Source organism: Protopterus annectens, chromosome 6.part0 (genome assembly GCF_019279795.1).
Source record: "Protopterus annectens isolate FY-2018-M chromosome 6.part0, PAN1.0, whole genome shotgun sequence".
In the NCBI taxonomy this organism is placed as follows: Eukaryota; Metazoa; Chordata; order Ceratodontiformes; family Protopteridae; genus Protopterus; species Protopterus annectens.
The window spans coordinates 37,836,078-37,852,288 of NC_056737.1; the positions used below are offsets into that span (position 1 = coordinate 37,836,078).

The window sequence follows — 16,211 nt, forward strand, 5'->3', positions numbered from 1 at the left end:
TGATTGGCAGTAGATTTTCACAAACGCCGAGGTGCCAGCTCGACGTCCAACTTTCAACTAAGGCACGCCCATTTATGCATGTCTTTCGAACGCCCACCCAACCACGGGGAAGACATGCAGACTCCACACAGAAGGCACTCCCCGCATTCCAGCCGAGAATCGAACGGGAGAACCTCTTGCTGTGTGGCAACAACACTACCTTTCTCAATATAACACTCCACACTATCTCCTAACACTTCCTCCTACTTCTAAACATTTCATTTCATTTCTGCGTCTTACTAATTTACTTAATTACCTGCACTATTAACATCTACCTGTTCTTTTCTGAATTATCAAATGTTTGTTTCCTAATGCCTATACAAAACAGGCAAATTGTAAATGTATATTTTATACCTTTTATAATTATCTCTTGTGTAAATGATGCAGTTTTAAATGTGATGCTATGCAGTATTTGTCATTCCATGTCATTGTTAACATTTAATGTTTAAATAGTACATAGAGCTTTTCTCCCTGGCCTCCTCTGAAAATGGGTTACTGACCCAGTTGGACTTTCCTGGTCAGCAACTGTCAATAAATAAATAAGTAAAGTATATCCTAAAAGAATTTGTCAAATAAACCACTAAATGAGGATAGTGGTGTTACTAGTAAATTAGCTACAGTACTTCCGCGGTGGTGCAGCGGTAACGTTGTTGCCTCACAGCAAGAGGTTCTCTCATTCGATTCTCGGCTGGAGTGCGGGGAGTGCCTTCTGTGTGGAGTCTGCATGTCCTCCCTGCGGTTGGGTGGGCGTTCGAAAGACATGCGTCAATGGGCGTGCCTTCGTTGAAGGTTGAACGTCGAGCTGGCACCTCGGTGTTCGTGAAAATCTACTGCCAATCATTAGTGGACCGGAGTTCCACTGTGGCGACCCCTAACTGGGAAAAGCCGAAAGACAACAACTGATGATACTTTGTTGGTGAGTTACCTGCACAGCATCCCCTTTACTGTATTGCATATTGTCTGCTGGACACACTTCACATCTGTATTCATTCAGTATTAATTTCAGTATTTTATATCATTGTCTGTGTTAGCTTCTCTTTGCTTATCTGTATTTGAATGTTCTTGCACTTTGTATCTCTACACCAGCTTTTGTATGTTCTTCATTATCCTAGGCTTCATTTGAAAAATGGTTCCTCCCACAGTTAGACAACCCAGAAAGAAATTATAAATAAATAAATTCCCAACTTTTTTCATAAGTATTTTGTGATGTGAGTTGTGGCCTCCTTTCACATTTAAGCTATCAGTATGTATCCTCCTTGCTCTGTAAGTACGTCATATTGAATTGGGGAACTCTGAGGCATAAATGACTGTTCAGGTGCAGATAAGTTATTTTGTCTCTTATTACAACTTTTGATTGCATGTACTTTATCGCAGTTGTTTTATGTTTTAGGTTAAACGACCCCCAGAAATTTTTTTGGCACTGCGTCCTCTGTACGTGACAGGAGAAGAAGAAATTCATGTTAGAGCAGATTTGTTAGTCCGATGTCCACCAACCTACCCAGATGCGTAAGTAATGTTTGAGTAACATTACACGCTTTTTTATACTCTTTGTAAGTATCTTCATCGCTGTACTGCTTCTCTTTATGAACAAAGGTATTAAAAATTTAATCTGTGGAAAACCTGCTATATGGTGAAGTTGTTAGCCTCCAACAGTATTGAGCAATGTGTCTGAGCTTCTCTATCTTCTCTTTAGCTGTAAGCTTAGCATGAACCTATGAACCTGTTGTGATACAGCTTTAAGAATCATGTTTGGAGTCAGGCATATTGAATGCAGTTTCTATAGTATTTATAGAATGCCGATTACAGTACGTCATCACCAGTGTTATAGTCCATTCAGTTACTAACCAGATAAGATGGTGATAGGCACAGCTGTCTTGTTTTCTCAGACTAACCTGAGAGGTACTGGACTTTGTGACATGCTTAGAATCACAATGTTTAAGGAAGAAACTCTGAATCAAACACAGGACTACATGTTTGAGCTGGTTAGCATTTTATAGTTTTAAAGTGTGTGCTATACTGCCACATTATTTGAATGATTCCTGACATTTAAGTTGACTTCCATCATCTGAACTCCACTCCCTTAATTCTTGGCAAAACAACCATAAGCTACTCTTAAATTCCTCCAATAGACAAAGCAGTCCTCTAGGCTCAGCTTGACTGTGGGCTTCCCATCACAGCCACAACCTCTGAAGAAAACTCATCCACTTTACAGTCTGTTAAAAAGTAAATCTGCTGTTCATTTCCACCTCCCTCCCCCTCTGGAGCACCATTGCACCACCCTCTCCTAAGGCCATTGACCCTACAGAGTTGAGTTACTCCTAGGGTCTCTTCTTTTCAAAGTACTTAAGCCAGGTGCCCTCCTGCCTATTACTCCCAATAGTAATAAAACTACCCAGTACAACCTCCACAACCTCTACCAGTTGGCTTCCTCCCTCCAGCTCCCCCCCCCCCAAGCTAAACCAAACTGCACGATTTGTGCCACTCCGTTCTTGTACCCAGACTCTGGCAGTCCCTTCCCCCAACTTTAGAGATCTCCTCTTTCCCTACTTTCAGACAGAAGACCGCTGTATCAGCAGTCTCACTCCAATTGCTTTTCCACTGGACACATTACCTCACTCCTTCCACATCACTAGACGCATCACCTAACTCCTCCCTCACCTACATCACTTCTCCTTACACCCACTGTTCTGCTGACTACCTCCTATACTTTATACCAGAATTAATCCACATTTGTTTTACTCCTCTGTTAGTAATAATTCCTCATTGTTTCGTAGGGGAATACTTGGCTACCATCCCTGGTGGGGCCTTTTAAGCCTAGTCAAGTTATCCAGTTGTCACCTAGTTGTGTTTTCCCATAGATGTTTAACTATCCTTGCCATAGTTTTATTGAAGTAATTTTCATTTGTAAATGATTAATCGTTAGTGTCACACCTTCAGTGTATTGGTAGGGCATTTAAACAATGCAGCTGTCCATTAGGGGATAGGGGCCAGTAGTGGGGTAAATTGCTATTTCACATCTATTGGTCTAAACAATTTTGAATAGGGACATACGTGGGCTTTGCTTTACATGGATGGAAAACGTGTTCCAGAGTAGTGGTATCCTCTAAGATATGTGCTTGTCTCTCCAAGCCATTTTATACTATAGAAGAGGTTTAAGTCCCTGCATTGAATGATTCTAGAATCGTTAGACTTATGGATGTGGAGTGGGTCTATAATTACCGGGTCTGAGGATGCCTTGTAGGGCAGGTGTATGTCACCCCTTAGTAATCTGTATGAGATCGAGTATAGCGACAAAGTTTTGAGGTTGTCCATGTAGGACATGCCTTAGGCCCAGTATTCTTTGTGTAAAAAACTTTTGATATGGCTCGAGTTGCTGCAAATGCCTGGATATTTACATACCAAAGGGGGCATTGCACTTAATGATGGGTCTAATGAGGGCTCAAAGTGGGATGATGACATCTCCGGATCTAGATGCTATTCCTCTAGTTGTATGTTGTGCAGTACAGAAGGACTTCCTTACAACTGTGGAGACATGTTGGGCAAATGCTAGGTCAGTGTCTATGTAAATTCCTAAATCTCTCACTACTGATTCTACTCTTAGGAATGTATTGTCAGTGTGATATTTCCCTGGGGTACTCAGTTTTCCAAAGTTCACAGTAATGCACTTTTTGCCATTTTGCTTTAGTCCATGACTCTGCCACCAGTTACTTGTGTGGGACGTACCCTTCTGTAAGATCGCTAAGTCTTTTGGGGATTGAGTGACTGCTCCTAACTTGCACTCATCTGCAGTTCTGGTCCTTTTGTTGATGTTTGCATTGACTTCAGAGAAATAAATGCCAAATAGGAGCAACCCCAGCACAGAGCCTAATGGTACCCCGTTAATGACAGAGCTTTTTGTGGAGGTGGCTCCCCCTATCCTAGCTTATAAATGCGAAATAGGAGCAACCCCAGCGCAGAGCCTAATGGGACCCTGTTAATGACAGATCTTTTTGTGGAGGGGTCTTCCCCTATCCTAACTTCCTGTGTCCTATCTGTGAGCCAGTTTGCAATTCAGCAGGTGATGTAGGTGTTTAATTTACCAAGCCTTGCAACAATTGGCCCAGTCAAGGTAGGCAGTGCGCAGTATTTCATCCAATGTTTTTGTGACTTTTTCGAAAAAGTCCAGTAAGTTGAATAGGCATGACTTGCCTTTGACAAGACCAGACTGGGGTGGATCCGTTTCCTATGTCTGTATTAATCAGTTCTATGATGAGTCTTTACATAGTTTTACATATGAGGCTGGTCAGATTTGGTTGGTGGCCCTCCCTTGTCAGGAGTATAACTGTTTCTGTCCTCCATTCACTTGGTACAAAGCCAGATTGGATGCTGAGGTTGAACAGATAACAATCATGCTTCATGCTATGCAGAATGCACCCTGGGATGTTGTTAGGACCCATCACTGCCACACTTTGTTTTTTGAGAGCAATTTCAGTACTTGCATGGTAGCTGGGGGTGTATGGGTTTCTGATGTTTCTTGTGAGATTACCTGTGGTGAGAGAGGACTGAAGTTGAAGCTGAACTTAGCCAGTAGGTTTGCTATATCCACAGCTTCAGTGTAAGTGATGCTGTTTACAATCAGCTCAGCACAATGCTGTGTATTGCCATTGAGACTGTGGATGTAACTTAAAGAAATCTTGTATATGTCCTAATCCTGGATGGCTACTTTTTTTTAAGTTTGGCCTTGTTTTTTTAATTGGGTTCCTAAGTTGCTTGTTTAATGTAATGGTCAAATTTCTGTTTAGCTAGGTGTTGCTCTTCTTATTCTTGACTATAGTTTTCTTTCTCTTTTTACAAAAGCTTATTTATATTGTGATTTCACCAAGGTGGTTTATTGTTGGGGTTTATCCTGTGCTTTCTTTTTCAGGGTAGAGCTGCTTCGGTGCAGTTGTATACATGCTGGTTTAATTTAGTTTTATGTGTTTCTGCATAAGCAGAAGAGCTTTCTGAGTTTGTGGGGGTTTTAAAACTAGCTGTGGTATCAGTTAAAAGTAGGAAGTTTATCTCTTGAGAAGTTTCTAAAGTACTAGTGTTCAAGGAGGTCTCATGTTTTGATTTTATTTGGGGGATCATGGCTTTGTGGTCTGACCTGATCAGTGAGGGTTGCACAAGGGATGGAGCATAATTCATCCATATTAGTGAGTGAGGACAACTGCGTTCTTTTCCTTTATGGGTACTTTGACTAGTTGTTCTGCTGTGTTTGTTTTGACAAAATCCATGAATTTCTGCGATTGTGTCCTAGTACTGGTATGTGTATCCCAGTCTGTAGCTCGGTAGTTGATGTCACCTAGCTTTATGGTATTGAGTTTAATGCTAAGTCAGTTTAGTTCATTTAAGTATGCATTGTGGCATTCCTGGGTCATAGAGGGGGTTCACCAGGTGCTTCTCCAGGTTTCTTGTTTACTAGAGGTGCGTATAGTCTAGTAGGAGATATAGTGCTGGTCTAAACACAGCTGCATAGTTAGGACTCAATGATTCTTTGCTCCTTCTCTCACCAGAAGCAAGAGAGTAACTCTAGTCCCAAGCTGTCTCCTGAGAATTGGTGTTAATCCAGATGTTTGAGTTCAGTATACTTGCTGTTGTCTTCTCTTAGAAGATACCGTGGATGGAATCTACAGCAGCTGAATGTAATAGAAAGTCAGGTCACACAAAGGCCCTGAACTGGTTCTCACCAAAATTGAAACAGACCAATCAGTGAAATCCTGAATAGACTGCCTTATCAGAGACCAGCACGAATCAATGTTCCTCTGATCCTTCTCTCACTAGGAGCAAAACAGAAGCACTTAATCCCAAGCTGATTCCTGAGAAGCAGTTCGTAGGGTCTCCAGTGATTGGTAGTAGAGTCCCCACATCTTAGATTTTAAAAGTGAAATGGAAAAGGATTAATATTTTGAATGTTGCAGTGTGTACTGAGTATACTGAGAGAGTAGGATGGTATTAAACAGAAGAAAACTTCAGCTTTAAGAGTCTAAGGGGAGGGCCTTCCCTGTTAATTTTTCAGTTCCCAGCTGAAGGAGCAGATGAGATGAGATGGGAAGAAGTGTCCCAAGTCAAACTTTACGGTAGAGCGGGGTGGTCAAAAAAACAGCAAGTTTAAAAGCACAACAGGGATGGGGTGGCTTGGTTTGGAATGTAGTCAGACAACAGCACTAGTCATACACCACTTAAGCTTAATAATAATGCAGTCCGACAACAGCAGTAGGCACACAGCATTTCATCCAGACTCTGTACCTCCTGTGATTACTCCTCGTTTGTGAATTCGTTTTTATTTTTGTGAATTTCTTCACCTGGGCTCTGTATGCATATGGTCTGTTGTGCCCAGTGAACTACCTTGATAAGCAAACTTAAATAAATATGTATGAATTTTAAATGTTGGTTGGAGAGTAAAGTCCCCACCTTAGCATTTGTTTGACTGAACTGTTTTAACATGTTTTCATGTGCTTGTAAGATGCATTGAATGTCTCACAAATTACACTGAACTTCCAACAGTGCTTTTATCTTGATGACTTTCTGTACTTCTGGTACTGCAGTAGAGAGTATTAATGCTAAATGTAAGGAATCTTGTATCATGCCAATGTTGTTTCTGTTAAAGGTTGGATTTGTATGGATCTTGCACACTTGAGTTATATAGTGTATTACACAGTGTGCCAGCCAGTTAAACTTTGGCAAGTTTATAAAGATCTTTTTAGAGAATTTGAATTACCCAGGTGCTAGAGAGATTTCAAGGTTGATACTTTTTTGCCTTTATTTTTAGTTAAAACGTCAGATTCACACAGGGGCATTCCCATATGGGGCACTACTTAAAGTGTTACAAGCTGATGGCTCTTAAGAACAACCATTAGTGTCTCATATTGGGTGACATTTAGTCTCTCATTATTCCCACTGTGCAGCCTGCACACTGAAAACTCATACCCCCAGTTTGTTTTCTGTGGATGTTCATCGTGTTTCACTGTTGCAGTCATTACACTTGGGTTGTCCTGCTGGCAGGCTACCCGCAGTCGGCGTGAATTCCATAGTCCTGGTCCGGCGTCGGTTGCTGTCACCTCTTCCCTGACGTCAGTGCGGCAGGGGTATATAAGATGCAGCCGACGCCATTTTCTTCAGTCTTTCTTGCCGCGCGGTGGTCGAAGCAAAAGCAGTTCGCAAATGCCAGTCGGACGACTCCTGAAATTTCTGAAATTGAATTTCAGAACCGAAGTCTTCAATAAAGCTAAGTACCCCGTTGGGGAAACTTTTTCTTGCTCCAGATCGATGTCAGTAAAAGTTAACAGTTGTATTTCTTGTGGGAAGCAAATACCTCATAAGGATTTTCACTCTTACTGTATTCCTTGCTTAGGCCCCGACCACGACGTTGCTAGTTGTCGGTTTTGTGCTAGATTTAACCAACGCACTATTAAGCGTCGGTTTGATTTTGCTTTACATTACTTTGGCCGAAGGTTTAACTACATAATGCCGTCGGAACAACCGATGACCGGAATTCATAAAAAACGCAGAGACAAAGAAGGCATCCGAGGTCCAAAACCGACGACAAAGCCTCTTCTAGGTCAGTCGCCGGTTCTCAGTGAGGAGCTTTCGCAGCCCCTGACACCCGCTACCTCAGAGCCACAGGCCGCCTCTCTGACTCCCACGTGGAGACAGCTAGGCCTCTGGAAACTCAAGGTATTGGGCCTACGGAAACTATTCCCTCAGATGGGTCCGGAGCCGCTGAGCAGGCATCGGCTTCTGAGGGTGTTTTCAGACCTACACAGCTCACTATCAAGTCTACTTCAGCAGCCAAGGCAAAGTCTGAAACTCCATTAAAGACAAAGAAACAAGTACAGCATTCTCCAGGACAGTCATCCATGCCAAAGAAACAAATGCTTAAAATGGCCGAATACCTAATTACTTTGATCAGGGGTTCCCATTCCCCTCCTGATAAAAGGCCTAGGCAAGACACTGACTGACTCCTCTGACCAGGTTTCTATTTCCTCTGATTCCTCTTCAGAACAGAGATATCCTCTTCCTCCCTATGAGGACTCTGACGCTGAAGAATCTATCCCTTCAGCCTCTCCTCCTGAGGATTACTCTTTTGGGGAAACCTTGCACACCATGAGGGAGCATTTCCATTGGGAGAGCCAGGATTATTCAGAATCCAAGAAAAGGCTCCGAGACTTTCTTTTACTGCCTCAGCACAGGCCCCTTGTTATTCCCCCTGTACTAGATATAGTTGTTGATGTTTTTCTCCTGATTCTTTACCCCTTGCACCAGTTAAGCCAGATAGGTACTACAGGGTCCCAGACTCTCATAAATTTCTTTATAAAAACCCTGCTGCTGACCCAGAAACAATTTCTCAGGGACCCAAAGGGGTCAAGACTTCCACTGCAAAAAAACCCTGTTCCCTCTTATAGGGATTGTAGAGCACTGGATAGATGGGGGGAAAAAGTTTACACTTCTGCTACTTTAGCTGTAAGGGCTTTGAACTGCCAGTTTCACATGCTTAAATATCAACAATACCTAATGTCTTTGCTAAAACAGAAAATGTCTACAAGCTCAGAATCTCCTGACTATAAGGAAATGCAGGATTTATTGCATGCAGCTGAACAAGTGGGAAAGCATACTTTGCAATGTGGTTTTAATTCTTTAGAGGCCTCTTGCAGAGCCGCAGTAACAGGTTATGTCATTCGAAGGCATGCTTGGTTAAAAGAACAAAGTTTACCTAATCATGTTAAAGCAAAATTATTGGATGCTCCATTATATCATGATACTTTGTTTGGTGTTAAGGCAGAAGAGGTGTTAAAGAAAATGGAGGATAAAGCAAAATCAATGCAGACAGTAAAGGATTTCTTACAGGTTCAGCCACCTAGATTTAGCAGGAACTGGCCTTCAAAAAATTGGTCCTTTCCAGTGTCAGACAGGCCACAAAGAGGCAGATACAGATGCCCAAGAGGCAGATCTCAGCCCCAAGGCTCATACAGACCTAAACAATGGGGTGCTTCAGCCCCCAAAGGCGGAGAAGACAAATCACAACCTTATAGGAAACAGTCCCAATGACTTCCCTCTGCAAATGCCAAGCACTTGCCTTTTGGCAGCACCCTTAGGGGGAAAACTAGCACTTTTCTCACAAAATTGGCACAAGATCACCCAGGACAAATGGGTACTGAATATTGTTTCTCAGGGTTACAGGTTCCACTTTCATACCCTACCAAGGTCAAAAGGTTTGCCAGACCTGCCACAAACTCAATGGACAGAGGCACAAAAACAAATTTCTGCTCTCATGGACATGAGAGCTATTCAAAAAGTACCACAGCAAGAACAGGGACAAGGATTTTACTTAAGACTTTTCTTGGTACCCAGAAAGGACAAAGCCTGGAGACCAATACTGGACCTGTCAATTCTAAACAGTTTCCTGGGTGTTCCAAAATTCAAGATGTTGACACTGCAGCAACTTCTACCCATGCTGGGAAAGAATGCTTGGCGCTAGTTACTTTGGACCTCAGAGGCATACCTGCATGTTCCAATCAGACAACCTTGCAGAAGATATCTCAGATTCATAGCTGGCTCAATGCATTACCAATTCTCTGCACTGCCTTTTGGCTTATCTACTGCGCCCAGGGTCTTCACAAAATGCCTGGCACCAGTAATTGCATTTTGCAGAAAAAAGGAATTCAAATATATCCCTACTTGGACGATTGCCTTATTCAAGCAGAGAGCAAGGACATTCTACTACAGCATCTGGCATTTGTAAAAAGATTACTTATTTGCCTAGGGTACACAGTAAACAAAAAGAAATCAAAACTAGTGCCCTCTCAAGAGATAATATTCCTGGGTGCAAGCTTAACTACAACTGCCCAGATGGCTTATCTCACGCCAGACAAGCAAAGGCAACTGACTCATTACTTTCAAATAATGGCAACCAAAACCCAGCTACCTGCAAGAAAAAAACTGCAGGCTTTGGGCATCATGGCATCCTGCATCCTGCTAATTTCATATGCAAGACTGCATATGAGGAAGCTACAATGGTATCTAAAAAGTGTTTGGACTCAACATTGCCACAGCCTGGAAACAATAATAACTCTTATTCCCTGCCTGCAACAGGAGTTTCGATGGTGGGCACTGGCCTGTCACAACAACAAGGGACAGCCTTTCACTTTACCCACAGCCAGGCAGACACTAACAACAGATGCGTTGGATTATGCCTGGGGGGCACACATGGCAGGAAAATGTATTCAGGGCACGTGGCCCATGGACCAAATGCATCTTCACATCAATCGAAAGGAGATGCTAGCTGTACAGAATGCCCTGTCAGCCTTCAAGGATCTGCTACATACAGGACAACTATTACTAAAGACTGACAATACTACAGTCATGTGGTACATAAACAAGCAAGGGGGCACACATTCCTACCCCCTCTGCAGGCAAGCCATGACTTTGTGGAACACAACACTGACCTATCAAGTACATCTGCAGGCACAATTCCTGCCAGGAAAGAAAAATACCCTGACAGACAGACAAACTAAGCAGAAACCTCATGGACCCTCACGAGTGGAAACTAAATCCACACGTCTTTAACATGATAACAAGGAAATGGGGATGCCCAGACATCTTTTTGCCTCCCCGCACAACTGCCAACTACAGAGATGCTGCGCAAGGACTTATCACCCACAAGCATGGAAAGGGGATGCTCTATCATTCAGCTGGAAAACACTAACAGTTTATGCCTTTACTCCACTGCCACTCCTTCCCAAGGTGCTCCTAAAAGTCAGACAAGAGAAGCCAAAAATGATTCTGATTGCCCCAGACTGGCCACGCCAGCACTGGTACCCAATCCTAAAGAGCTTGTCTCACGGCCCAGCCTGGACTTTACCTCAAATTCCTCATCTTCTGACTCAACAAAACAATCAGATCCTGCACAGCCAACTCAGAACCTAAAATCTGGCTGCATGGCAGGTAATATAGCCACTCAGAACAGACCTCTCTCTAAAGCTGTTATGGAGGTTATTTTGGAAGCCAGGAGGGCCAGCACCAGGAAATCTTATGCAGAAAAATGGAAGAGATTCTGTGCTTGGAACCAGGCACAAGGACTTGAACCACTTGTTCCAAACATTCCTCAGATTTTACAATACCCAACTGAGATGCTGGACAAAGGCCTACCCTTCTCATCAATTAAAATCCATGCCTCTGCCATTTTGGCTCATTACAATACGGAACCTCCTATTTTCTCTCATCCACTGCTAAAACAGTACCTCAGAGGGGCAAAAAACATAAGACCCCGAAGGAGAGCACCGATACCTACATGGGACCTCAACTTTGTCTTAGAAAAGCTCACGCTGCCTCCTTTTGAGCCAGCCAATGCAGCTGATATAAAATTCTTATCATGGAAAACTGCTCTGCTCCTAGCAATAACTTCAGCAAGAAGAGTCTCAGAGTTACAGGCATTAATGGCAGTGGAACCCTTTATCATTTTTCATCCAGACAGGGTCTCTCTAAGGATGAACCCAACATTTATGCCAAAGGTAGTATCCAGTGTGGCTCTTAACCAAACCATTCATTTGCCAACATTTTATCCATTCATTTGCCAACATTTTATCCAAATCCCCAGAATAAAGGGGAGAGACTTCTGCACTCTTTGGACATACACAGGCAGCTCCGCTTCTACTTGGACAAAACAAAAGCTTTCAGAAAAACTGAGCAACTGTTTGTAGCATATGCTGCAGGATCACAAGGAAAGGCTATGTCAAAGCAGACTGTTTCAAAATGGATAGGACACTGTATTCGTTTCTGCTATGCACAGCATGGCAAGTCAGTACCTAAGAATATTAGGCCACATTCTACCAGGATAGCAGCCACTTCAGCAGCCTTTCTCAGAGGAGTACCAACCAAGGAAATTTTGGAGGCTGCAACTTGGAGTTCAGTGCACACTTTTACCAAGTATTATCACTTACCTCTTTACTCTAAATCCAGAGCAGGCTTTGCCACTGCAGTTCTGCAGGGCCTCATAGCCACTCCTAATCCAATTTAGACCCAGCCGCCCTACCTCAGCTTTGGGATTCTACCCAAGTGTAATGACTGCAACAGTGAAACACGATGAACATAGTACAGTTGTGTACCTACCATAAATGTAGATGTTAGAGTGTATTCACTGTTGCAGTCCAGGTTACCCACCCTCCATCCCCCTTTCTTTGCTGGGACTTGTACTTCTCTATCCTATACAACCTATGTGGTGTATTTGCTTGTAGATGAAGGTATTGTTTTTTATTACACTGTATGTTTTCATAAGCAATGTGTATTGCCTACCTTCTTGGGGGCACCTGACATCTGGGGCAAGAAAAACTGAAGAAAATGGCATCGGCTGCATCTTGTATACCCCTGCCACACTGATGTCAGGGAAGAGGCGACAGCAACCGACGCCGGACCAGGACTTTGGAATTCAGGCCGACTGCGGATAGCCTGCCAGCAGGATAACCCAAGTGTAATGACTGCAACAGTGAATACACTCGAACATCTACATTTATGGTAGGTACATAACTGTACTTTGTTGGGTTCACCCCTTTTTCCCACTACTCCCGTCGGTCAAGCAGTCAGCCCTCTCAAAAGAAGAGGCTAACTTCGTTTTTAACTGCCTCTTCTGTTTTAGTTCGATAACCATTCCCACCTAACTTGCAAATGTTTCCCTTACTTGTCATTTCCATGGCTTCTCACTACTTCCTCCTTAATGTCTACCCCCCCTCAAACGGCTTCCAACCTTGTGTCAAAAATTTGCCTTTTTCCAATTTCTATACACCACATTATTCCAAACATTTTGAACTTCATGCAAAGGTTGTTCACTCTTCCATCAGCATGCCACACATTGCACATTATTCCAAACATGTCAAACTCTAGGCAAAAGTTGCTCACTCCTCCTTTAGCATGCCATACATGTTATTCCATTATTCCAAGCATGTTGTACTGCATGCAGGGGTTGTTCACCGTATGCTGTGGTTTTCTGTGTTTTTTTCCCACCTCTGCATGAACATTTCTGCAGATCTCCCACCATCTCTTCCTCCTCAGCTGTGCAGACTACCCAGGTGGTTCCATGACAAAACATTTGAGTCAGTGATGATCAATATTGAAAACTGCAAAGTCACAGTGAATCACCAGAACACTATAATTCCTGAAGTATTTGTGCAGAGCTAAGTCCCCAGCATCCTTCAATGTTGGGGCCTTTGCCACCCACATTATTAGTATTAATGTATACCATCTTTGAGATTGCTATACCCAGAATAAATAAAATTCCCAAAGGCAGCAAAGTACAGATCATAGTATACATATCCTTCAGTTACAGTTTTGTTCAGCATTTTTTAGTCTTTCAGAACTGTCTCCTATTTTTCCGTTTCATCCCTTCAGATTTCTACTGTCATCTTTCACCCCCAGCTCCCAACTCTAAATTTTTAGGCTTTCTATAAATCGTTTGCCATTTTTTGCCATTTTTGCCATATAACTCCATGTGGAATTTGGTAAGTTCTGACCTTCTCACTGTCCAGCCATCTTTCCTCTGCCTCTTTCCTGTCCCTGTCTGCTGAGCTTTCATCCCTCCTCATGTTTTCCACCTAAACTGGAGGGGACATGAGAGTGTGTCTTGGTAGAGTCCTGTGCTCAGTTAATGCAGAGAATCCTCATGCAGCTATTCCTCTTAAATATAGTTGCCTGGAAACTACTACATTTCCCTGGAGGCATTATGAAGTACACAGAGTTGGTACACAGTCAAAAAACATGTAGACAGTGTTGATGGACTCCATTGACCTTTACAGTATTTGTGCAAAAACAAAGATGTGATTTCAATGTGTAACTGGAGGGAAAGTCACATTGCTTTCCTGAATTAGAGACAACTTCCGAGTGAAGTGTGTTTTTCAAAACTCCAGCAAATGCTTTCCTAAGAAGATCGTGCCAGAACTTCCTTGGGTCCATTCAGAATTCATTCTCCATAGCCTTGTCATATTCCCACCATGCCTGGGCCTTTGCTTCTGTGAATTGTTGATGGCTATCAGTCTGTCAGTTTAATCCTCGGTAGGATTACAAGGCACAATCAAAACCTGGAGACTGTGCATTTTGGGGACATAAGGGCTGCATCTTTGTTTGCAGATTTTCTCCTGTTAGCGTCAAGTGACTGATCTGTAACATCCAGTAGAACAGCTTGCAGCTTAATGTGAATTAGCTAGAATGAAAATCAACACCCTTAAGTCAGACGTCACAGATCCTACACATTCAGTCTGTCATATCTGACCTGTGGGACCTTGAGCAGCTCGTTACACATCATCTCACCAATACTGGGGGTATCCTCTCTGTTCCTGCGAAGTGCTCCACCTCATTCTTCTGTTGCTCATTTTTAGGTAGTTAAGATATATTGCTAATTGTATTAGGCTCATAATAGTAGTGTTACTTGTAGTGTGATGCTTAAGTGTTCAAGAACTAGCCCCCCTTTCTCTCTTCCTTTTCTTTGGCACTCCTGCCATTGAGTGTTACTTGGAAAAAAAACGTGCTTTTGTTGCTCTGATTAGACTTTTGCAGATAGTTTTTAGTATTTTTAAAACTTTGTTTTATGTTTGATAGTCTTATAGTTTTATAGTGGGTTCAAGTTGTTCTCGGTGCTGTTTTTCTTCAGTAGTACACTGGATAAAGCTGCAGAAAAAAAGTTTTAAAAAGTGTTCCTATTGTGGACATAAATTTCCCCCAAGATGCCAATGATCTTTGTGTTTCATACATGGGGGCATTGCATCTGTCAGTAGACTGTGATATTAATCTTGAAAGGGCTCTTATCCCTTGATTCAGACACAGAATGCCATCTGATAATGGTCCTAAGCATTAGGACTCGGATCTAAGGAAGAGATTTTTTTTTTACTCCTTGGCCCTTTTCTTGATGGCAAAAGCATCAAGGATAGAAATGCCAAAGGTGTGAATGTCAACCTACACTTTGCTTCTAAATCCAGAACCTGCAGATCTGATTTTGATACAGGTGTCTTCACCAAAGAGATTAGTAACACTAGGATTTATCCAGTCATCCCCAGGCTTGATCGTCCTTCTGAGTTGTCCTGAGGTCCTTTGTTGTACAGCAACACATCAGAAGCGGACTTGGATCATCTGATGCCGAACTTCCTTAAGACACAAATTGAGATGGGAGTAATTTCATCTCCTTCAGATTCTAATACAGTCGAATCCAACTATGTGCTCCCTATATTAGCTCCTTCCCTGGTGTGCTTTAGTGGTTTGAGTTGATCTTCACCTGGGACCTGCTGCATCAGTGCTGAAACTTCCTCTGACACTAACTCTAGGATTTATTGGTCTGACTCACTTGACCTAGATTGTGCTGGGGATGATGCAGTCTTGGAGTTGATGACTTGAGCTTGAGGCTTTAGTGCCATTTTTCAGAATTGTTGCACAAGGCTCCACTGATGGTGTCATAAACCTCAGTTTTCAAGTTATTTATTAAAATCCCCTCCTTGAGGCCCTGTACCTTCTCCACTTCTGGAGTTCTGTCGTTGGCTCCAGTCATTTCTTTGAGGGGAGGGAAGGACTGGATCCGGCTAATGGGGTGGTATCCTGTGATCAGATGGAATTTGGAACAGCCTTTTAATGTGTTAGAGAGGATTATTGCATCTGCAAAGAGAACAAGTTCAGGTCCCCTTGGGGGTCAGTTCCATCCTATGACTTCTACTTCAAGCATCCTTGGGCTAGAGTTGACCCCTGAGCTTCAGAACTACTTTGCCAAAGCAGGAAGAATCCTCTGAAGAGTCAGGCGACACTTCCTGTGATGTACCAAAAAAAAAAGGGCATGCAAAAGGAAGCACATTGACTCTCCACTGGATTCTTTAACATCTGAAACCAACTCTAAAAATAAAAGGTGCCTCATTTGGCAAGAATTTGGAGCTTACCTGGCAGAGGGGATCGTGGCCCATTGACCCTCCTTCCATCTCAGGACCAAGGCAGTACTTTTTGAAACGTGTATTTCATCCCCTTCTACTTCTTGGGTAGTCCCCTTCAGCTGACAGGTTGACTTACCAGTGAAGAGGTCATGGTAGGAGCCAGATACATGAGGAGGTTCCACAAATACCAGACAAAATTCTTCAACCCCCCCCCCAAAGGACAGGCAGCACTGGTCAAAATTCCCCTTAGTAAATACCATC

General features: G+C 42.8%; 1 protein-coding gene across 3 annotated transcripts in view; it reads left to right on the forward strand.

Moving 5' to 3' along the window:
* The window catches only part of EIF2AK4 (eukaryotic translation initiation factor 2 alpha kinase 4), a 3,701,979-nt gene that overhangs the window by 318,290 nt on the left and 3,367,478 nt on the right, over positions 1-16,211 (forward strand). For all 3 annotated transcript variants that reach the window (XM_044073832.1, XM_044073831.1, XM_044073833.1), the window contains one exon: positions 1,430-1,545. In XM_044073832.1, the coding sequence (XP_043929767.1) occupies positions 1,430-1,545 (116 nt within the window). The remainder of the gene's footprint in view (positions 1-1,429; positions 1,546-16,211) is intronic.